At 34.3% G+C, this 25,914-nt stretch overlaps 1 protein-coding gene across 2 annotated transcripts in view; it reads right to left on the minus strand.

The window, feature by feature from the left end:
• Positions 1-322: 322 nt before the first annotated feature.
• grk4 (G protein-coupled receptor kinase 4) overlaps positions 323-25,914 on the minus strand; it is a 41,793-nt gene continuing 16,201 nt past the window's right edge. The window contains exons 6-16 of one of the 2 annotated variants that reach the window (XM_067405364.1): positions 23,836-23,928; positions 22,851-22,914; positions 21,007-21,147; positions 12,617-12,807; positions 11,489-11,526; positions 9,985-10,074; positions 9,700-9,908; positions 8,656-8,793; positions 8,394-8,531; positions 7,521-7,652; positions 323-5,359 (exon numbers count right to left, since the gene is read on the minus strand). In XM_067405364.1, coding sequence (XP_067261465.1) covers positions 5,315-5,359; positions 7,521-7,652; positions 8,394-8,531; positions 8,656-8,793; positions 9,700-9,908; positions 9,985-10,074; positions 11,489-11,526; positions 12,617-12,807; positions 21,007-21,147; positions 22,851-22,914; positions 23,836-23,928 — 1,279 coding nt within the window. In that variant the 3' untranslated portion in view covers positions 323-5,314. Of the gene's footprint in view, positions 5,360-7,471; positions 7,653-8,393; positions 8,532-8,655; positions 8,794-9,699; positions 9,909-9,984; positions 10,075-11,488; positions 11,527-12,616; positions 12,808-21,006; positions 21,148-22,850; positions 22,915-23,835; positions 23,929-25,914 lie in introns of both variants that reach the window. The other variant, XM_067405363.1, reaches the window with a different exon arrangement.

Here is a 25,914-nt window from a genome sequence, read left to right on the forward strand (position 1 = left end):
TTTTTTTTAAGTAACAAGTAACATATTACTTCTAAATTTACAACAAAACGAGTTACTTTTTCAAATAAGTAATGCAAGCTACTTTTTCCGCATTTATTGACCTCTATTGTATTGGCATGAATTTGCATTTCCTTTAGCCTGAGCCTTATTCATTTCATGTTTGGTATGAAAGGGCCTTTACAGGGCCAAAAATAGATTTTTTTTATTTTTTTATTAAAGAGACAAACAAGCCCAGCTCAGGTGAGAAAAAGTAACACAAAAGTAATGTAATGCATTACTTTCCATAAAAAATATTGCAATTAGTTACTGTATTAGGAAGTAACGCAATATTGTAATGCATTACTTTTAAAGGAACTTTCCCCAACACTATAGCCATCACACATACAAAGGACAAGACCGATAAGTTTTATACAAATGGCAGAGTATCATTTAATAATTCCAGATGCCAGGTATGTTACAGCACAGGAGTTCTGTTAGTGTCATTGTTTTGCACCGGTTAGCATGCAAATTAAGCTTGCAGCTAGTTGATGCATTTATGCTAAATGCTTTATCAGTGAATACAATTATTTTTAAAAAATGATTTCAAATATAAGTGTGCAGTCAATAGCACTTGATTACTCTCAGCTGAAAAGAGAGAAACAACAAAAAATGTAAGAGAATTTAAAAAAAAAATAATAATAATGAGAAGGAACAGCAGAGAAAGTCTAAGATAAAATCATGTAATTTTCATCATTTTTACCAGTGGTGTTATTCTGAACAGTCTATACAGTTATGTTTGTTTGTGTACATTAGATTCAGTCTTTATATTTTGAACAGCCTGTCTAAAATTAAACTCTTTAGTCACACATTATAGTCTCCAAACTTAACAGAGTGCCAAACACATCAAATAAACAGAAATGGGCCTGTTTTGGTGTTTGGTTGAGCCACAAAATGTCAAAAGTAAGTTTAATTTCATATTGAATTATTTGTCAATGTTATTATTTTTATTATTATATATAATATTTGAAAGATGTGACCACATGAGGGGAAACAGGGAAAAGGCAGTGTAATCTTCACAAGTTAAAACAAACTTCTTTGTTTTTATAATGTTTTTACAAGAGAATGAAAAGTACATTTTAATGGCCATATGTCAACTCATAATTTTATTGTCAACTAAAGTGAGTGCTCTTCCTCTTGTAAAACCATGAATACAGTAGAACATGCACACATATGGGAATAACAGAAGTTTAAGAGTTTAAGTTCACAGCTTTGCAAAAGGGACCATAAAGATCCTTATAAATAAACAAATATGGGTGATGGAGCAGTCAAAAGTAAAACAATATTTCCTGTTTGAGCTTCACTGTCAGTGCTGAATAATGTCTTGGCCCCGCCCCAGACTCACGCTATTGGTTGCTCAATCAGAGCAGTGTTTTGATCATGCCAGAGAGACGAAAACAATGTACGGATTATTCATTTTGTTTCTGCATATTAAGCAATGTCAAAAGTATTTTAAAGATTAAAAAAAGACACAAAATACAATGTTGTATATAAAGAGAATTCGGGGGGTAATAGGAAGAATAAAGGCATTGCCATTTTTCTACATATTTAAGTATGATAAATTTGTGACTAATACCCATCTCTAAATTGTGATAATGCCATATGCATACCAAAAGTTAAACTAAATAATAAACAAAGAGCAACAAAAACAAGTGCACATGTATAATAAACAAATTGCATGGGTTTGACATGGTGCACAGTCATTAATTACATTATATGATTATCATTAACAAATCAATCAATACTCCTTTTGGAATATTAACCGAACATATGACACTTAAGGCAAAATCAACAGCTCATTTAAGAGCCGTCTTTTGAGCAAATTTAAAGATGAAGCTTATTTAGGTCATTTACACTGGCTTGGTTAGAACCACTGTAAAGATACCTAATGGCACTAAAGGTAACAATGTGAGCGGAGGCAGAAAGCTGAACTGAATGGATATTAGCAAACAGTCAACAAAATTGATTAATCAGTCAATATTTGGCTAATTTTGAGATTATCAGTACCGGCCACTTAGTTATTATTAACATTCCCTTATTTCGGGCCCAAATTCTGACAACAGCTTTTTAAACCGATAATAAACATTTTCTATTTTCAGTCATATGTGTATTTTGAGTAAATATAGTGTAATATGCCATCATTAAGTCATTTATGTATATACCCACATTACATCAACCAGCCTGCTCTCCAGATATCGGCACCAATTATCTGCCACCGAAAAACCCATTTCAGATGAACATTGCTCAACAAGCCCAACTGTTTCCCTCTCATCTTAAAGCTATGTGGAGGTCATAGTATTTAACACACAGAGCAGTTTAGAAATAAGAACATTTGTGAAATTAGAAATGTGTTTGCGTCTTGTTTATGCACATGACCGAAACAGGATTAATCACCTGATGCACAGAGATTCAAGATGATTGTGATTGTTTCATGCATTTTATAACATTTGCATGAATTCAATGAAAGGCATAGGGGAATTATCATGACTAGTGATTGACTGATATTTCTATCGATCAGATCGTCTGATATTTGGTCGTTTTGAGGCTATTGGCACAAGCTATTGGCACACCCATTATCATTAACATAAGTGTTAATGATTCCTTGTGTCAGTATAAAAAAAAAAAAATCCACCAACAGCTTTGGGTTTTAAAAATCTACATATACAATGGGGTTCATAAGTCTGAAGACACACTGAAATTCTGGGATTCTACGTGTAACTTAAACTTGGAAATAAACAGAATGCTTTAGTCAAAGTTATGACTTAAAATGATTTAGGCCACTAATCAAATAAGCAAAATTTTTAAAGACTTTACTCAAAAAAAATGCTGGGTTAAAAAACCCATGTTGGGTTGGAAATGGACAAACCCAGCAATTGGGTTGTTTTAATCTAGCAGTTGGGTTGGAAATGGACAGCAACTGGGTTGTTTTAACCAAGCGGTTGGGTTGGAAATGGACAAACCTAGCAATTGGGTTGTTTTAATCAAGCGGTTGGGTTGGAAATGGACAAACCCAGCAATTGGGTTGTTTTAACCAAGCGGATGGGATGGAAATGGACAAACCCAGCAATTGGGTTGTTTTAACCAAGCGGTTGGGTTGGAAATAGACAAACCCAGCAATTGGGTTGTTTTAACCAAGCGGATGGGTGGGAAATGGACAAACAGCAATTGGGTTGTTTTAACCAAGCGGTTGGCTTGGAAATGGACAAACCCAGCAATTGGATTGGGTTTTGGGTTGTTTTAACCAAGCGGTTGGCTTGGAAATGGACAAACCCAGCAATTGGGTTGTTTTAACCAACCGGTTGTCTTGGAAATGGACAAACCCAGCAATTGGGTTGTTTTAACCAAGCGGATGGGTTGGAAATGGACAAACCCAGCAATTGGGTTGTTTTAACCAAGCGGTTGGCTTGGAAATGGACAAACCGAGCAATTGGTTTGTTTTAACCAAGCGGTTGGCTTGGAAATGGACAAACCCAGCAATTGGGTTGTTTTAACCAAGCGGTTGGCTTGGAAATGGACAAACCCAGCAATTGGGTTGTTTTAACCAAGCGGTTGGCTTGGAAATGGACAAACCCAGCAATTGGGTTGTTTTAACCAAGCGGTTGGCTTGGAAATGGACAAACCCAGCAATTGGATTGTTTTAACCAAGCGGTTGGGTTGGAAATGGACAAACCCAGCAATTGGGTTGTTTTAACCAAGCGGTTGGGTTGGATATGGACAAACCCAGCAATTGGGTTGTTTTAACCAAGCGGTTGGGTTGGATATGGACAAACCCAGCAATTGGGTTGTTTTAACCAAGCGGTTGGGTTGGAAATGGACAAATCCAGCAATTGGGTTGTTTTAACCCAGCGGTTGGGTTAGAAATGGACAAACCCAGCAATTGGGTTGTTTTAACCAAGCGGTTGGGTTGGAAATGGACAAACCCAGCAATTGGGTTGTTTTAACCAAGCGGTTGGGTTGGAAATGGACAAATCCAGCAATTGGGTTGTTTTAACCCAGCGGTTGGGTTGGAAATGGACAAACCCAGCAATTTGGTTGTTTTAACCAAGCAGTTGGGTTGTGGACAAACCCAGTAGTTTATTAAACTCAATTATTGTGTAAAAGTTACTGTATTGCTTGCTTAAAATGAACCCAAAATATGTTGGAAATTAACATGTATTAATATGTTTAATAAACGTACATTTATTAATAAGTTTAATGAGTAATATTTAAACAATGAACATTTATTAAATTGCTTATTGTTGCCTCTAGTAATTATGTGTCTGATTGTTCATTTCCAACCGATTTTGGGTTAATTTTAAGCCAGACATATAGTATTTTTTAAACAGTAGTTGGGTTAAATAAAACTGCCCCCAAATAAAACATTGGGCAAACATTTAACCCAACTGTCGGAAACAACCCAATTACTGGGATTGTCCATTTTTAACCCAGCATTTTGCATTGAACCCAATGTTGAATCCATTGAAGCTCAAGAAACTTTGGATCATTCTCAAATCATTAGGTTTTACACAAAGTTCATGCAGCTCAGCACGAGTACTGCCATCATTAAATAAAAAACAGCAAAAACAACAAAAAACAAAGAATACTATGACATTCTGAAATTTAGGTTAATTTTTCAATTCAACACACTCAATTGTTAAGCTGATAATTTATCATTTGAAAAGTTGTATAGATTAAGTAATATGTAAGCACTTTACTTAAGTGTTCTCTGACTTTTGGACCCCATTATATATGTAGGCTATACAGTTTGTTTATCAGCATTCGACCATCAGCCACCCTGCTTTCAATATTAGCAATCGGAAAAAAAAAAACATTTCCATTGACCACTAGAAATGATATGATGAATAAATCATTTGTACTGCTTTTTTTTATCTTGATTTATCTTACCCAACTGTACAAAACAAGTGCACCAAATCTGTTCAGCCATCTAACATACAAACAAAGGCTGTGCTAACAGGATGTTAGCATTACAAAATAAAAGTGAGTGTTTATATTGTGCTTAAAAAGAAATACACATTTCATATTCAGTACAGATGAAAAATAATAACAATAAAAACATTATATATGCATTCAAGTGGTATTTCTATGGCTTTTTGTACAATACAACCTTTAGTGAAAATATACATCTACACATAATTCAAGTACAAATGTACAAAATTCTTTAAACTCATACCCTTTTCTTTAATTATGATACAGTTTAATACAGTTCATAAATACAGTTGAACATTCATACGTTAAGCATTCTGATTGGCAGCTGATGGGAAGTGGGAGTGGTTTTAAGTCAAGATGGCTCCTCCTCCTCATTGCTGGCACTCCTAAAACAAACCTGTAAATGATGAAGAACACAGTGACAATATATATATATATATATATATATATATATATATATATATATATATATATATATATATATATATATCATTCTTGGCCACTTTTGAAGAATTTTAGTATGGATTTAACAACAGATTACCTAAATTAACCAAGAATCAATACATTAATCTTATATCAACCTTATTATGTAATTTTTCTTCATTGTGAATGAAGAAAATTCACAACAATTTTTTATCACTTTAGAAACGTCTTGTCATCTACTGCAAAAGGTGCAGTAGTAATCACTAGATTGCTTTCATTTTTCATTAGTTTGTGATTTGCTTTGTTTGTGTAATCATGTCATAATATCTGTTTTATTTTATTTTAACTTTTTGTTAAATGTATTTTATAAGACCAGTAGACCACAAATGTTATTTTTATATACATATTAAATTGGAGATCAAATTATCCATAACAAATGTTAGTTTTTTGGTCTCAGAGCAAACACTACACAGTTAACTGGAACTGGAATCAGCTGTCAATTAATCAACGAAAATTTTCATTCAAGTGGTAAACCACATAAATTGACTAAATGTCTAGGCATTTAGTCAAGGCTGACTAGTCATCAGCTTTGAGGTTTGCATTACTCTGCCTAGGGTTAGTCAGGGTTAGTCAGAGTAAACATACACAGATAGTCTAATATACACAGGGTTCATACACATTTTTACCAATATTTCCATGACTCCATGACTTTTGAGGCAAATACTCATGACATGGCATTTCATGAAACCTCTGTGTATCCATGTAAAATAAGAATAAAATTCCATGTTCAAATTTGAACTCTCTTCATTTCAGCGATGACTAATCTGAACACCTCTGATTGGCCATCACATTCATTAGCCCAACAAAAATGTGTGTGATTGGTTCTAATGATCGACTCTGCAAAACGAAATCTTGCGTTATGTCACAGTCAGATGGATCAAATAAACATTAAGTATTGTAGTTTGTTTAACCAATATTATCACTTAAAGGTACAATTTGTGATATTCTTTTCCGCTAGAGGTCGCTAGAAGCCTATTCAAAACAAAGGCGTAGTTTGATGACGCCAAGTTTTAGAGCGAAAACTTGGGACATGTGGTCTCCATCTCAACGGACGATGCAAAAGAATAGGGATTGGAGTCTGGAAGAAGTCATGTTCGTGGATGCGATTATTAATGTTACTGTAGTAAGAAGCTGAGCAGGAGCGAGTGTTGCGGGAGCTGAACGAGGAGCTGGAGCGATTGATCAACACACGCCTCACGAGCAGCGGGACTTTTATTATGACACAGTCGCCGGCGCCACTTCCGCTTTTCCGGTCATGAGTTTACGGGAGCTGTCCTTGTCGACAGAACCAGCGGCAGATGGTAAACAGTAATTATGTTCCATAAATAAGTAACACAATCCACCATAAAACGTGCAAGAAGTAAATAAGGAACTGCTAGAAGCAACTAGTGGTTTGCTAGACGCTAGACACTACTTCCGCATTTGTCCACGGCACTGTTGTCATGTGGTTTCTACGTCAGTAAAGGCGGTAACAAAGGTAACTGACGTCATTGACAGGCGACTGCACTGCCCCGTGTCACTAGAAATGGGAAATGGGTTTAAAATGGGAATTTTCTCATGATTTACAAGTAGTTGAAAACATTAGAGATATTGTTTGTAATCAGCTGGACAAAATATATAACACTAGCCTAGTGGTTTTTGGATATTTTACTGCAAAAATTTTACATATTGTACCTTTAAACATATATTCTATTATATAAATATTTTGAAACAAAATTCCATGACTTTTCTAAAACTTTCTGGGTTTATAATTTAAATATTTTTGAAATTGCTATTTTAAAATTCCATGACTTTTCCAGGTTTTGACTGTACGAACCCTGTATATACTATATCAAATAAACATCAAATGTATATACTAAATAAATACATTCAGCCCTCTAGTATGATCATAGAGATAGAAGTGAGAAGTCTGGTCATGCAGAGACGGTTTTATCATTCAAAATCATAATTGGCAAACAAAGATATTTTGGCAATAAAATTAAAAGATGAAGGTGAGAAAGTCTGTTTGTAAATAGCTAGCAAATACCTCAAGCCCCACCCCCTCTGACCACAGCGGGCGGCACGCTAGCACTTGCCTCTCGATGGAATAACCTGTAGAAGAATCCTCGTTTGGGCGCTGGATTTGGCCTGTTTACATCCAGATCAGAACACAGTGTTCCATCCATCTCGAACACATTAATCTCCTTAAAGCACTCCATCTCAATCATCTGAAATATGAACACACACACACGTACAACTGTACACACTTAAAACGTTCCATGACAGTCCTCTATTTCACATCATGGTCGCATTTCCATGATTTTCAATTATTCATTAATTACTAGAAGGACATTTTCTTGCTCAGAAGTTACTTTTTTATTGACTTAATGGAGTCGTGTCTCATTTAACGTCATCTCAGATGATTCTCCTAAATATCCCAAGACATGAAAAAAATGACACAATTGTCTACATACTGTAAGAGTGCAGAGCTCTAAAATTGATCAAAAGTTATAAATTACATTATAAAATGAGAGTAAAGACATTTAGAATCTTACAAGATTTGTATTTCAAATAAATTCTATTAAAATTTTCTATTCATCAAAGAATCCTGAAAAAATGTATCATGGATTCCACAGAAGTATTAAGAAACAGCTGTTTCCAAGAAATGTTTCTTGAGCAGCAAATCAGCATATTAGAATGATTTCTGAAGGATCATGTGACACTGAAAACGAGTAATGATGCTGAAAAGTCAGCTTTGCCATCACAGAAATAAAGTACATTTTAAAATATATTAAAATTTCATTTAATTTCACAAAGCTACTGTTTTTACTGTATTTTTGATCAAATAAATGCAGCCTTGGTGAGCAGAAGAGACTTTTTCAAAAAACGTTTTTTTTTTTTTTAGCAAAATTTCGATTGGTAATGTATGGACAAATTACTGTTCTGAAGTGACCAGCTGAGTGCTGTACCTCATTTTGCCATGGGATGGAGACACTTCCTGTTACAAACTTATGGTAGAAGTCATCATCTGTAGGGTCCAGATTTACGCCTTTGACTGTAGAAAACTGCTCTATGTCCAGAACATCCTTGCAGTACACGGCACGAGGCTAAAAAAAAAAAAAAGACAGCAGATATGACAAACATCCACCTGGAAAATCCTACATGCTTAGTCTAATAGGTGATTATGAATCAAGCAGATAAAAACATGAAAACAGCCAATCAATGACTTACATCAGGACAGAACGGTGGGTCTAGTATGTTGGCCTCCAATCGTTTGAAATTGATGTTGCGAAAAATGGGATGCAGTTTGACTTCAGCCCCTCCTCTCCCTTGACACCCCAACCGCTCCTTTGGATCTTTACATAACAACTGTGGAGCCCAGGAAAAGAGAGGGAAAGTGCTGTCAGAAACAGGAACTGAGGTCAGGGAGGGAAAGAAGTGGAGCTGACACAGAAGAGGAGAAATCCCAGTGGAAGTAAAACTGACCTTGAGGTCACAGTCTTCCATGACACCATGAGAGAGGACTAAACAACACTCACTCCTCCACTATTACACATGAACTCTTTTCCATGTTGAAAATATTACATATTATAGCCAACATTCAAAATTTCATTTTAATTCTGACCAATAAGTGTGTCCATGATAAAGAAAAGGACACAAGTTCTTATACACCTACACTTAGTACTCATGCTACTTTTTATTGAAAAAAAGGGGAAATAAAATAAAACGTAAATATTAGACAAAAAATAAAAATAAAAGTTGGCAACTAACTGAAATAATATAAGTTGAAGTACTAAAACTAAAAAAAAATAAATGAAAAGCTAAATAGAAATATTACAAATAATAAAAAATGACAAAAGAACATTACCTAAACTAAAATTAAAATAAAAATGGAAATATAAAAAAAAAAAAAATAAACTACTTTTTCCTGATAAAAAATGAATAATAAATGAATAAAGTAATATGAAAGTAAAATAATAATATATATTTTATTTCATATTAAATATTTAATTAAATATTTAATAAAAAAATAAATAAAAAATTAGGAGAGATGTATTTATGAATTGCACTTTTTTATGTATATTTGTATAAATGTATACATTTGGACAAAATATGATCATTATGTCAATTTATGTTTAGTTGACACACCCTCAATATATATATAGTCCCACTGGTTACAATGGCACTGTGATCATGTGGATCGTGTGTTCTAATCTCATCAATATGATCATTCCGACAGCGCCAAAAAAACCCTAAAGAGCATTAAGTGTGCACCTGTCGGCAGATGTCTTTAGCATCTTCAGAGAACTTTTCAGTGTATTCCTCCTGGTCCTCACACACACGCCGGTCCACTTCCTCTCTCTTCACGCGCTCTTTACGGCGACGGAAAGGAGACTGACCCTGAATCATTTCGTATATTAGGCATCCCAAACCCCACCAGTCAGGACTGAAGGTGTAGCTCTCATTCTGAATGACCTCTGGTGCTAAAAAAACATACGGACAAGAATGAGGTCAAACACTCAAGTACCGCTGAAAAGATGGAATGCGTTTGGCTCTTACCCATGTATCCCACCGTGCCAACACGCCCTCGTATCGTCTCACCCTCTGGAATTTGGACGGCAAGTCCCAGATCAGAAATACGGATGTGTCCTGGAAAACAGCATCTCTTATACTTCATCTATTTTTTACTTTTTCAAATTTCTTTAGTGGGTAATGTTGCTGTTTGAGCATGAAAAAGGTCTGCAAAGTTACAAAGCACGTTGGAGTTTGTAAAAAAGACTTTGTAAAAGGGCTTAATAGATCCTCTTTAAAACCTGCAGTTTTTTCATTCCTAACATGCCCAAACATGACATGCTTCAAAATGGTTACAGCTAATAAGAATGTTCTCCTTAGAGGTAAATGCTCTAATTAAAGAAGTTTTACAGGAATACTTTGTGCAAAATGCGTCACCACAATGCAAGGGTGTTCTGGGTGAATGGCAAGACATTGCTATGTGGTTGCTAGGGTGTTATGGGTGGCAAATGTCTAAAGAGTCCACCCTCAAGTCTAAATATGCATAAATAAGATAAACAGAAGAAAAAAACAAAACAGGCCTTAAAGGGATAGTTCACCCAAAAATGAAAATTATCCCATGATTTACACACCCTCAAGCCATCCTCCTAGGTGACTATCTTCTTTCAGACGAACACAATCAGAGATATATTTAAAAATATATACCGGTAGGCTCTTCCGAGCTTTATAATGGTTGTGAATGGCGCTCATTATTTTGAAGCCCAAAAAACTGCATCCATCCATCATAAAAATAATCCATATGACTCCAGGGGGTTAATAAAGCCTTCTGAAGTGAAGCAATGGTTTTTTGTAAGAAAAATATCCATATTTAAAACTTTATAAAATACAATAACTAGCTTCTGACAAACGGCTGTGCGCATCCAGATGCGGCGAAAGAGTAACTTCCGTATTAATAAGTAAATTCCGTAGGATATAGGAGTGTCGTAAGTTTAGATGCCTCTCGCGGTTCAAACAAATAGGGCTGGGCAACAAACTCAAGCTCCTCTTCTCTTATATCGAAATCCTCCAACATGTCTTATTAAAATTTCTCGTTTTAGACTTCATGACCGGTGTTTTGTTTTGCTCTATCCTCTGTGCTTCCGCGTTCATCAATGCTTCATTCGTCGCGTTGCAGGTCACTCCTCTGCCGTAACTCGATGCATAAGGCCGTTTGCTGGAAGCTAGTTATTTTAGTTTAGAAAATTTTAAATATGGATATTTTTCTTGCAAAAACCCATCGCTTCGCTTCATAAGGCCTGGAGCCGTGTGGATTACTTTTATGATGGATGGACGCACTTTTTGGGGCTTCAAAAATCTCAAGCCCCATTCGATACTATTATAAAGCTTGGAAGAGCCAGGATATTTTTTTTAATATAACTCAGATTGTGTTTGTCTGAAAGAATAAAGTCATATACACATAGGATGGCTTGAGGGTGAGTAAATCATGGGTTGATTTTCATTTTTGGTTGATTTATCCCTCTAAAATGCAGTGGTAATTATAAAAATGGCTTACCACGATCATCTAGGAGAATATTTTCAGGTTTCAAGTCTCTGCAAAAATAGAGAAAAAAATTAGTTTTAGATCATTAGTTAACTTTTTTGTTATTGCTTACACAACCATTCAAAAGTTTGGGGTCAGTAAGATCTCTTATGCTCACCAAGACTGCATTTATTTAATCAAAATTACAGCAATATTCTGACATATTATTACACTTTTAAAACTTTTAATTTATACAATTTAATATGTTAAAATGTAAATTATTCCTGTGATGGCAAAGCTATATTTTCAGCATCATTACTCCAGTCTTCAGTGTCACATGATCCTTCAGAAATCACTATAATATGATTTGCTGCTCAAGAAACATTTCTTAGTGTTAATGTTAAAATGTTTGCTGCTTAATATTTTTTCTAGAAACTGATTTTTTTTTCCCCCTGGATGCTTTGATTAACAGAAAGTTGAAAAGAACAGCATTTACAGCATCTTTTGTAATATTATAAATATTATATTATATATTTACTGTCACTTTTGATCAATTTAATGTGCAGTAAGTAGTAATTTCTTTAAAAAAAAATCTTACTGACTTTAAACTTTTGAACAGTAGTGTATATGGGGAGCTGTAGCCTTATGTTTAATAATCTGGGCAGCTAATACATGGTTTAAATCCGGATACTTTTGGCCAAGTAATTTGACAGAAAGCTTGCATGATAATCCTGCTCTATTTTAGCACTGCTGTGACCAGGTAATTCCATATGAACTGTCTCCTCAATCTGCCTGCTTTTAATAAAAGATGTACACACATACACATACACGCCAAAAAAAAAAAAAAATTTGTTTATATTCATTTTGCATAGAAAACCATGCCTGCCAATATTGATGGAAAGTAAAGCCTTACATTCAAAAATATATTTAGAATTTAAATAAATTCAAATCTCACAGCCAAACATTGCTATGCACGCCACAATTCAGTATCTTCAGAATTTGCAATATTCATCATGCAAAACACAAGGGAAAAAGTCCAGCAAAGTTATCACTAGACAGAATCTGTGGACTTCATAATTTATATTCTGGAAAATCAGCAGAATTATGCAAAATGGATGTAAACATGGCAAAATGTGAGTGTGTTAAGAAAACGAAACACACCTGTAGACGATCCTCTCTCGATGCAGGTCCTCTAAGCCACAGCAGATCTCTGCTGCATAAAAGATGGCACGCTGTTCATCAAAACCTGAGTTTCCCATGTTATAGATATGAAACTTCAAGTCACCGCCATTCATTATAGTCAACACCAAACATAGAGCGTCCTTAGTCTCATATGCATATGCCAAACTAACCTAGGGAAGAAAAAGAGAGAAAAAGAGGTGCATTGTTATCTATTCATGAAGAAAGGATACATGAAACTTTGTGGTGCGTGTGAAACGGTCAAATGTAGCTCATGAGAGGGTGTGAGCACTTTCACATAAATCATCTGGATCAACTGTAATACATTACAGCACGTTTCAAAACTCCACAAGGTTATGCCAGGATAAACTATAAATGGACATGCAGTATATATAGGATTTTTTTACTACTATAGAGACTAATAGAGACACTTCAATGGTCAGAGAAACAAAGGAAAACTAGATTTTTATATTTTCTAAAGAAAACGAGATGCATGCCCTTTCACAGTAGCTATGCAGTTGCTTTGATTTGATTTGTGATTTCAGATTGTTATTAAAGAAGTCTTATGCTCTCCAAGGCTGGATTTTTTTTTTGTCACAAAATACAGTAAAATTGTGATATAATCAGCATATTAGAATGATTTCTGTGACACTGAAGACTGGAGTAATGGCTGCTGAAAATTCAGCTTTTTTTTTTTTATCTTTCTTTTTTTTTTAGCCTTCATTTAACCAGGAAAGACTCACTGAGATTCAAAATTTCCTTCACAGGAGTGACCTGACCAAAATGAGCATCAATACAATTAGTTTCAACACAGACTTACACAGTACAAACAAAATTAAAAACAATTACATTTCACTGAATTATCTTCCACTTGCCGAATGACTACTTTAAATTGATCCAAAGACAGCAATTTTTTTTAACTTCAATTTCGATTGAAGGTGATTCAAGTCAAATGGGGCTGCATACACAAAAGGCTTCTTACCTAATTCAGATCTAGCAAAAGGAACAGAAAGAGTATAATAGTTTTGAGAGCGTAGAAAATATTTCTCAACAGTTTTCTGTTGAATAAGATGGCAAAGATGTGAAGGCAACATCCCCAAGATGGCTTTATAAATAATTAAGTACCAATGTATTTTTCTCACTGTTATACAAGGCACAATGATAAGTTGAAGATTTACAATTTAATATAAATCTCAGAGCACCGTGATAAACAGCATCTAAGGTAGAGAGAAGTTATAATGGTGCAAACTGATACACTACGTCAAAAGCTTCAGATAAATCAATAAAAAGAGAGGCACAGAAATCACCATTATCATTTGATCCCACAATATCATTTAGATAGAACTTTCAAAACAGCTGTTGTAGGACAGCTGTTGTTTTTTGCGGAACCCAGATTGATTAAGGCCACGTTCACACTGTTCGTTTTTGGGATTGACAACCACATTTACTAAAGCCCCGTTCACACCATCAGCGACACGCAGCGACAAAGCGACAGGATACATTATAATGATATAATAAAACGATGCGTGGAAAAGAAACTGTCGGAGTGCTTTATAAACATCCGAATTGTTGATTTGTTTAAATGTAAACTCCTCCTTTTTTCAATGATTTTCTGCGTTAATAATATCAGAATCAGGACATGTAATATTTTGTGATTCAAATAGAAAGCCGGAGGCAACAAAATGCTTATTAAAACAATTGAGCATTTGCTCTTTTTCTGAGATACTAGAGGAGTCCATATTTATACATGAAGGGAAGCTAGAAGTGTTTTTACTGCCTGTTAACAGCTTTATATTCTGCCAAAAAGTTTTGGGATTATATGAATTAGCAGTATTTGCAGTAAAATAATCAGCCTTAGCTTTTCTGATAGCAACTGTGCATTTATTTCGAAGCTGCCTGAAGCAGATCCAATCAGAACTTAAGTCAGTTTGTCTAGCTTTTGCCAAAGCAACATCACGCTCACAAATAAAAGCAGACAGGGCTTCAGAAAACTAAGGATTATCCCTACCTTTAAAGGTGCCATTGAATGTTTTTTTTTTTTTTTTTTACAAGATGTAATATAAGTCTAAAGTGTCCCCTGAATGTGTCTGGGAAATTTCAGCTCAAAATACCCCATAGATTTTTTTTTAATACATTTTTTTAACTGCCTATTTTGAGGCATTATTAGAAATGCACCGATTCAGGCTGCGGCCCCTTTAATTCCTCACGCTCCCCACCCACGGAGCTCGCGCTTGCCTTAAACAGCATAAACAAAGTTCACACAGCTAATATAACCATCAAAATGGATCTTTACAAGTGTTTGTCATGCATACTGCATGCATACATCAGATCATGTAAGTATAGTATTTATTTGGATGTTTACATTGATTCTGAATGAGTCTGATAGTGCTCCGTGGCTAACGGGCTAAAGCTAACATTACACACTGTTGGAGAGATTTATAAAGAATGAAGTTGTGTTTATGAATTATACAGACTGCAAGTGTTTAATAATGAAAATAGCGACAGCTCTTGTCTCTGTGAATACAGTAAGAAACGATGGTAACTTTAACCACATTTAACAGTACATTAGCAACATGCTAACAAAACATTTAGAAAGACAATTTACAAATATCACTAAAAATATCATGATATCATGGATCATGTCAGTTATTATCGCTCCATCTGCCATTTTTCGCTGTTGTCCTTGCTTGCTTACCTAGTCTGATGATTCAGCTGTGCACAGATCCAGACGTATAACATTAGAGACAATAACATTACAGGAATAAATTACATTTATTACAAAACAGTCATTTTAAATGGTATAATATTTACAATATTACTATTTTTACTGTGTTTCTGAACAAATAAATGCAGCCTTGGTGAGCATAAGAGACTTCTTTCAGAAACTTTTAAAAATCATTTGAATGGAATTTTTTCTTACACCCGTTTTATCGTCTGCCAGGTGAAAAATGTCTGATTAGATAGAAAAGTGACTGCACATCTCTACCTCAACAAGCCATACAATTTGAGGTATCACTCATTTTCTTTATCACAGTACAGGACTAGTAACTAAGTTTAATACGTAGGATTAAGAGTTTAGAAAACCCAAGCTGCAGTAATAATGGTGATGTTTGACTTAGCAAGCCTGTCTAGAAGGGCTACATCATATGCAGTGCATTATCATTTTATTGTTGAGTGACGTCTGAGGAGAACCACTGCAGAAGTTAAAAACCACTGTGTTAAGGAGGGGTTCTTATCCCTCAGCAGTTACACCCAACATTGTGGGTGGTTAGGTTTCAGAAGCAGACAGATGTGGGAACGGGTTGTGAATTTAGACAAAAAGCTGATGTTACCGTGAGAACCTGCAGCTCAACGAAACTACGAGGACAGTCAAAGGACCCTTTACATTATTACACGAAATATAACTCCAATGGGAGCCAATCTGAGTGTTTATAAACTACAATGTAAAGCAATCTGGTCATTTATCTTGTAAATAATGCTGATTTTAAATTTGAAAGAAATAAATGACTTCTCAAATACTCCAATAACATAAAAAAATAGATCTCTTTGGCTATTACACTACCAGTTTTTACAGATGGTATACCACAGGATCCGTTGTACCTTGGTATTACCAACTACTTTGGACTACAATGTAAATACTGTACAGAATGTATACAGAATGAATTTGGTTGATCATACAGTATGATGATATATCAACTGTATATCATCTGATATAACTGTACAATGGTTTGCATGTTGTACTATATCTGATATATCTGATGTATATATATATATATATATATATATATATATATATATATATATATATATATATATATACACACACACACACACACACACTCCACAATGCTAAAGTTGAGTAAGTAATTTTTCATTCATACCTTTATTTAGAAATGATGCATTAAATTGACCAAAAATGACAGTAAAGACATTTATTATGTTACAAAAGGTTTCTAATTTAGATAAATGCTGTTGTGAACTTTCTATTCATCAGAAAAAAGACAAAAAAACTAAAAATGTATAAGTTTTCACAATAATAATAATAATAAATCATGATCACCATTGTTGTTTGGTTTTATAATTATGTACAGACCACGAATATGTTAGAGATTTGAATTGTATTATTATGTATTTGTATTTAATTATTATTTTAATTTATTATTTTTTTTCCTGCAGTAATATTAATTTGTAAAATAGTACATTATTTAAAGTTTACTTATCATTTTTTATTTTATTTTATTTATTTTTTTATTATTATTACTATTGTCATTGTTGTCTTAATATTTTTTATATGTTTAATTATTTCAGTGGGAAAGGATTATTATGGGGAAAAACTTTAATTGTATGAAGCTTTCTGTTAATGCTTTGAAAAAGTCTATAAATAAATTATAAAAAAATACAGACTGTTTTTAATGTATTTTTGATTATATATACACATTATTTTATAATAAGATAATTTTAAATAATTTTAAATAGATTGACATATTATAAAATAAAAATATTGACTTTTTTATATATTTACTGTATTTCTTTATCAAATATATAAAAAATACAAAAAACAATACAAAATATCTATATACAGTCAAACCAAAATTTATTCAGACACCTTGAACATTTTATTCATTAATGCAGTTTATTCACTATAGTTAAAAAAAAATGTTAATAAAATATGACAAGATCTCAGAGTTAAACTGTGTCAGAAAAAAATAATCTTAATTATGTCAGATAACACTTAAGCAAAACATGGTCAGGTCAAATAATTTTTGGATTTAAATTTCTATCAATTTTACTGGTAGTCCACTGTATGAAGAATTTTGGGTATAATATGTCACATTTTACTTTATTTTGCTATCCTCACTTACATAAATGAACTACACCCTAGTCCTGCACCCAACTAGTAAAAATATATAAAAAATATCAAAAATGTCTGAATAATTTTTGGTTTGACTGTATAATCATATGATAATAATATATAATCTTACTGCTTAAAGTTTACAGATTAACAGCAGGGTGACAGTCAGAGAAACAGTGAATAGAATAAAAGCCGTTTCCCATCACACACAGCTCAAATTAGTCACGGCGTTATGTCACTTTATACTGTTAGAGTTTACTCGTCGTCCCCAACTTTTAAACATGAGTCTGTTTATACATACTGAATGAACTCTGGGGCTGGAGAGAGAGAGAGAGAGAGAGAGAAAGATAGAGAGAGAGAGTGTGTGTGTGTGTGTGTGTGGGTTTAGGGTTTAGAGCACTTGACTCTGCTCTCTAAAAAGCTGCTGTTTGGTCAGTGTTGCTAGGCAACAGAGATGTTCTCATTTGTGAAGTAGTTCAGGAGGAGCAATCGTTCCTGCCTGTAGCATGAATGCGGACAAAGACGCGCACACACGCATGCATACTCTTGCGCACACAAACACACAAAACATTTTTCTTTTAAATTTAGATGTACTTTACATACCTAAAAGACACTTGCACTAGCTGCAATGCTAAGCACAACTCACCTGTATGTGTATGTGTACGTGTGTGTCTGTGCGAGCTTTGTGTTAGTGTGTGGGTGGGTGGACAGAGGCTCAGGTGCTCTACAGCTGTAGTGGAATGAATCAGAGGCCGACATTACACTGCAGGGACTATGTGCTATGTCTGTACACATGTTCGGCTGGCTGTTCTCTTTTCTCTTCTATCGTTTTAGAATGTTTACTGTGTGACCAAATTCCAAAAGATAATGTAAAAAGACTTCAAGTTATTTAAAGGAATAGTTCAGCTAAAAAGGAAAATTATTTACTTGCCCTCATGTCATTCTGACCTCAAGTAATTTTCATCTGTGGAACACAAAAGGAGTATCTTTGCAGAACGTTATGGTTGCTTTCCAGTGAAAGTGAATGGAGCTGTCAAGCTGCAATAATGACCAAAAAAGCATCAAGTGGTCCATAAGACCTGTGCACTATATTATAAGTCATCTGAAGCCATACGATATCAAGAATAGACCAGAACGTGATTCATTGTTAATCAAAAATCTTTGTTTACATACATTCAAGTTTAATGACGAGAACAAATTAATGTTTGATCACTGGCATCAAATCTGTTGCAACATATGGTGAGGTGCATATCTGAATGTGCATTTTTGTCATTTTGGAGCTTGACAAATCAAGTCATTTAAAAAAAACAAACAGCCAGAACATTCTGCCTAACATCTCCATGTTATTTGTTAAAGGGTTAGTTCACCCCAAAACGTGATTAGTTTTCTGATCTCTTTAAGACATTTTTGAAGTACCAAAGTGGTAGTTACTAAAGCTGTCAATGGAGGGACAGAAAGCTCTTAAAATTCATCAAAAAGATTTTCAATTGTGTTCTGAAGTCTTTTGGAGACTTGTTCGAAAGAGTCTGGAGCAACATGAGGGTGAGTAATTAATGACAGAATTTTCATTTTGGGGTTAACTAACCCTTTAACTAAAACTAAAACTATTTTTAAAAAAAATTCGGTAATTAAAATAAAGCTGAAATAAAATTAAATAAAAATATTGAAAAACTTACAAACTGAAATAAGTTTAAGTACTAAAATAGTTAAAACTAAATCTGAAATAAAAATATTTTTTAACAAAATGATTAAAACTTAAAACTAAATTGCATTAAATTCAACATGAAACAGAAGTTGTGATAATCTTTTCTTTCGCTATTGTGACATATCTGGGTAAAACGGCCACTTGTTCAAGAAAAAGGTACGGTGAGACTTGATTTTGACCATCAAATTGATTGGATCATTGGATTACGAGGGCATTTTTATGATGTGCACGGATTATTTATAATAAACACTGCAATAATACATAAAAAAAAAGAACAATCTAGAACAAAAAAAAATAGCTCATTCAATTCTTCTTAAGTACATGGTCTTGTACTGTCTTTTTCACATTTTTCAAATACTATTTTACTTTGAATCAAAAGTCATAATCTTAAGATCATCTTGGAGTGGACTGGTTTGGTTCAAAGCTTGGACCTCTTTTTTAAAGGGTTAGTTCACCCAAAAATTTAATTTCTGTCATTAATTACTCACCCTCGTGTCGTTCCAAACCCGTAAGACCTTCGTTCATCTTCAAATTAAGATATTTTTGATGAAGTCCGAGAGGTTTCTGAACCACACATCAGCAACGTCATTGCACCTTTCAAGGCCCAGAAAGGTAGTAAAGACATTAAAATAGTCCACGTGACTAAAGTGGTTCAACCTTAATGTTACGAAGCGACAAGAATACATTTTGTGCGCAAAAACAAAAACAACAATAACAACTTTATTCAACAATTTCTTCTATTCCCTGTCAGTCTCCTATGCTGTTGACATAGTAAACACAGTGCAGCGCTTCCGAGTTCTATGTCAGAACACCGAACAAAACATAATAGTTCATTCAATTCTTCTTAAGTACATGGTCTTGTATTTTCTTCCTTTTTCACATTTTTCTAATACTAATTTACTTTTAATCAAAAGCCATAATGTTACGATCAGTAGTTTCTGTGGTTCAGAAACCTCTCGGATTTCGTAAAAAATATCTTAATTTGTGTTCTGAAGACGAATGAAGGTCTTACGGGTTTGGAACGACATGAGGGTGAGTAATTAATGACAGAAATCTCAGTTTTGGGTGAATTAACGCTTTAAGAATTTTTTAATGGAGAAACTCGAATGGGAAAATTACTTGGAAAAGTGGGTTGACAATGTTGCAAGCAATCTATTGAACGGATAAATGAAACCAGTGTTCATACAGTAGAATGGTTTCTGCTATTTTTGTTTGAAACATCACAAAGTGACGCTTAAACACATTCTGTAAAAATGGTACTATTAAAAAAGTAACAATAAAATATTGAAAATACTGAAAATTAATAAATAACAGGAAAATATCAACATATCAGGAATATGTTTCCAAAGTGTGTTGTGACTATGTCAAGATTGTTATAGGACTGCTTGGTGATATATGCTTAGTTTGAATATCTGTTTACCATGAAAGTAGCAAAAATTCTTCTTTTTACACAGCAAATATTAAAATAATTTTTATGGCTGATATTTGGGACCACAGCCAAATAGCTGTTATAAACCATCTCTCTGTGATTTAGCTAGTCAGGAGGTAAATGATTCAATTCATAGAAATTGGTTGTGAATTACTACTCTGAACAAGATTTTGCTCAACTACCCATGATAAATGCATTAAGTTGAAATTGGCCTTTTATAGCAGATTTTCCCTAAAACTCTGTTGAGAAGCTCACGAAAACTGAATCACAGAGAGAGTGAGTCAAACGTTTATTGCACAAACAATACAGACAAGACCAGCATGCAACTGAGACGTCAGGTTAAGATAAAAGTAAAAAATGAGGAATAAAAAGAAAGTAGTACTTACTACAAAACTACTGTTAACTTTTTCTAAAATGCGTTTTTCATTTAATGCCATTGCTTCACCTTTTCTTTTCTTCACCCGTTTCTTCTCCAGCTTTTTACAGGCGTACATCTTACCAGTGGCACGAACCTGGCAGGCACAAACCTGGTTGGATGGAGGATGAAGAGAGCCAAATGGCACAGAAAAAGACATTTGTTATTTTTAATCACCTTTTCCAGTTCACTTAAAGGTGTTATTGTACATATTATTATTATTATTATTTCAACCAGGGCTCAACAATAAGGACTGCCCGATGCCCTGCCCAATTTAAATATTCAAGCACAAGAAGACGCGAAAGAGAACTTAATTCGGTACTTGCGCGCTCTGTGAAAAGTGCTGTGTGTGTGTCTGACAGCATGCCAATACTGAATTGAGTTCTCTTTCTCATCTGCTTGAACTTGAATGGACAAATTAACAAAAAAATATGCCAAAATGTCTGTTTTGGTAAGTATCCTCGCAAACATAGTCATATATGTCTTAAATGAACAGAAACATTTGAGAAATACTAGGATCTAGGCATTAGGTCTTACAGTGACAGCAGCCTAATATTCCTGCTGCTGTCTGTGTTTTTAATTTTAATCAAACAACAAAAGACAAAAAAAAAAAAAATCACTCACTGCTCTTGACTGAATAACTTTAATAAGAATTAATCTATATTTAATATATACAGTGAAGACTATGCTGTGTTATTTTACATTTTATTTTACATCTAATTTCTTTATTTAGTTAGTTATTTAGTTTTGTGTTGGGGCCAGTGAAAATTTTTGAAGGGCAAGTAGGGAACAATCCATAGTGTTGAGCCCCATCAGCGTTATTTCTCTAAAGTACTATTCATTTCTATATGTGTAAAACATTTTCAATTAGCAAAAAATAACTGAGTGCACCTTTAAAGGGATAGTTCACCCAAAAATGAAAATTTGATGGTTATCTGCTTACTCCCAGGTCATCCAAGATGTAGGTGACTTTGTTTCTTCAGTAGAGCACAAATGATGATTTTTAACTCCAACCGTTGCCGTCTGTCAGCCGTATAATGCGTGTCAATGGGAACTTCGTCTATAAGAGTAAAAAAAACACGCACAGACAAATCCAAATCAAACCCTGCGGCTCGTGACGACACATTGATGTCCTAAGACACGAAACGATCAGTTTGTGCGAGAAACCGTACAGTATTTATCATTTTTTACCTCTAAAACACCACTATGTCCAACTGCCCTGCACATCCGGTTAGTGAGGTCTGAACGCACTCTGACAACGGAAGTGACATCACTTCCCTCATCAGAACGCGTTTTCAGACCTCACTAACCAGATGTGCAGGGCAGTTGGACATAGTGGTGTTTTAGAGGTAAAAAATGATATAAATACTGTTGGTTTCTCGCACAAACCGAGTGTTGTCACGAGCCACAGGGTTTCATTTGGATTTGTCTATGCATGTTTTTTTACTCTTATAGACAAAGTTCCCATTGACATGCATTATATGACTGACAGAGTTAAAAATCATAATTTGTGTTCTACTGAAGAAACAAAGTCACCTACATCTTGGATGCCCTGGGGGTAAGCAGATAAACATCAAATTTTCATTTTTGGGTGAACTATCCCTTTAAATAGTCATGCTGTGTAACAAAATCATTTTTTTTTAAAATTTGAAAATCTTCCGTGGAGTCTCTCAATTAAAAATGTCATAAAAACTGCACACATAATTATTACAAAAGAATAGACGTGTTTAACATAATGTGTTTTACATTATGATATAATAAGTCATGTAAAATGCTCAAAAACTGATCTGACAGTGACTGAATGAAATTACTCACCTCACCAAATCCGCCCTTGCCCAATACCCTGTAGTGTCTAAACGTGTTTTTGGTTACTGGTTGCCTGCAAATGAAACACAGTTCAAGTCAATTCACTGCACAAAACTACATTTCAGAGATAGAATGTGATTCAACATTAGGGCATTTCTTCAACTATGGGCATTGCAACTAAGGATGATTTTTATTAAAACTAACATTTTTTTTGTTGTATGAAGGTCATGTTAAAACTTGGAAACTTGTAGATTTTACTGTAAAAATATGAAAATCGAAGAATTAATGATTTCAAATGGCCTTTTGTTAGAACAAGATTGTTTAGTTGTGGGAGTGTTAGGGGTGTAATGGTTCTCGATAAATCTAACCATACGGTTCTCCACCAACGGTTCGACACGCACTTGCACCATCTTAAATCTGGTGAGTATCCTATCAAACATATTAGGTTATGTCTTCAATGAACGTAAAAAGTCAAGAAAGACAACACATGTGTATCAGTGTCAGGATCCATGCATTATGTCTTAAAGTGACAGCAGCCTAATATTCCTGCTGTCTGTTTTTTTAATGTTAATCAAGCAAAAGACAAGGAAATCTCTCACTGCTCTTGGCTGAATAGCTTTTGTAACTTATAAGGTTTAAATTAAATAAAGATTAATACACTTTAATCTTTATTTAATTTATACAGTGAATATATGCAATATGTAATGTTATGTAATATATGCAATGACTTGAAAACTACTGTTAAATAACCTGAAAATCACTGTCCATTTTATTTGTATATGTGCTCTTTTGTATTTATTTGTGTTGTTGTTTGTAGTTTGATTATTTTTGTTCTTATTTTCCCATGAACATAGCATGTACCGAACAGTACCAAAACAGTGACTCTAAAAGCAGATTAGTACTACACCCCTAGACAGTGTTAATTATTAGTCGTGACTGGACAGAAGTCTGAACAGCTCTACCAATCACAAAGGCTGACGGAGATGTTACTCACCTCTCCAACCACTTCCATTGAAGAAAACGGGAAAAGTACATTGTCTCCTGATATGCTGAGAATGGACCTCCACTTAAATATTCACGAACTATCCTGAAAAAAAAGAGAGAAGGAATGTTTGAGAAAATGTAGATACGTACAAATGCCATGGTGTACATGAATATGGTAATTATACAGTATCTACCCTCATCATTGTACCATAGTACTGCCATAATACTGTTTTTGTACGGGTGTTGCTACAAGCTATTCATTATTTCAAGTAATTAAATGACAGAAAAACTACTCAAATAAGAAAAACAGTAATAAACTAAATATTTATTTTGCAAAAAAAAAAATAAAAAATGTCTTGCCAAGAACTTCTAGAACTTGCTAATTGAAATAAACAGTTCAAAACAACTTGGTTTTGAGAGGCCATGTTATGAAAACTGAGGTACTTTACAATAAGGTTCCATTTATTAACATTAGTTAACTACATTAGTTAACAAGACCTAACAATGAAAATACTTCTAAAGCATTTATTATTAATTTTAACATTTATTTAACATCTAATGTCAACAAAGATGAATAAATGTAATAAATGTATTGTTCTTTGTTAGTTAATGCATTAAAGTTAACTAATGGGACCTTAGTTAGTAGCATCTCTTCTTGTTGGTAGCAACTTGAATGATGACATGTACAAGTGTGACTGTAGATGAGCCGGATGTTTCTCATGCAACTCATGCCATTTTACCCTCTAATATAACACACACGCTATCACACTTAGATACATGAACACAAACGCTGTGCCCATAGAGATTCAACAGGAAGGGTTAAAGTACTCCACCTCACCCCCTCTCAAACAGAAAGGAAGCTTAAACTAAACAGAACTAAAAGACTGACAGAGGCAAAACACAAACATACAAAACTCTGTTTAGATTTAAAGTCACGTGTTTATGTTACTCAGACAAACAGCGTGGCTACAGCAAACTGTCTTCACACTAATACCAGTAAAAACCACAAACTGAGATCCACAATCACAAAGTGAGTTCAGTTCCACTTCAGTCTTGACATAAACTTAATAATTAGCACGTGTTAACACATGAACCAGCCTGTTGCATAAACTTAAAGGAATAGTTCAACCAAAAATAAAAAAGTCAGGATTTATTTACTTCCGTAAAATACATGGTGATTTTTTAAAGAATAATTTGGATACTCTACTAAATATAATTAAAGTGATTGTGGACTGGAGCTTTTGTGCTCCAAATGGCAAAGAAAAAATCCATGACAGCGCCATTGTGTGCATCTTCTAATCGAACTCTCAGAACAGCTTTGTGTGACAAGCAGATCAATTTGTTATTTAGTAAATGCTCAATTATTACTAAATAGTATTAAAAAAATACTATTTATTAAGCCTGATTTGAGCTAGACGATTTGAGTGTAATATAAGTCTTAGGTATCCCCAGAATGTGTATGTGAGGTTTCAGCTCAAAATACCCCATAGATGATTTATTATACCGTACCCAAAACGGCCCTTTTTGGGTGGAAAGCAAAAATACACTGTTTTCGTTTGTGTATCTTTAAATGCAAATGAGCTGCTGCTCCCTGACCCCTTTTCCAGAAGAGGGCTGTGCCTTTACAGCTCATGCCTCGGATACTCTGGCAACAACAAAACATGCACTCCACAGAATGCTTATTTGCATTTCACTGGCTTGCTTCTCCATTATTTTCTATGTAAACATGCTAGACAGACCTTGGGCCATTCACATGTGCGAGTGCATGTCCATCTAGCACATTTACATAGAAAAGCAATGGAAAAGTAGCGCAGTGGAATGGAAAAACGCATTCTGTGTTCATTGTAACAACCAAAATAACATTTTTAGACTGCAAGACAGTGAGGAGATAAACATGGCTATGTACAACTCACTCAGGGATCTAAACTAACAGGGCAGATTCCATCACCAGTCATGGGCGGGGTCTGTTACATTGTGACTAAGGGTACGTTTACACGACAACGACATGCTTAAAACAGAGAAGTTTTTCCTTTGAGTTTTCCGTACAGAGACACTACTGTCAAAGACGATCCTCATTCATACGAATCCG

This window comes from Chanodichthys erythropterus, chromosome 12, assembly GCF_024489055.1.
Source record: "Chanodichthys erythropterus isolate Z2021 chromosome 12, ASM2448905v1, whole genome shotgun sequence".
Lineage (NCBI taxonomy): Eukaryota > Metazoa > Chordata > Actinopteri > Cypriniformes > Xenocyprididae > Chanodichthys > Chanodichthys erythropterus.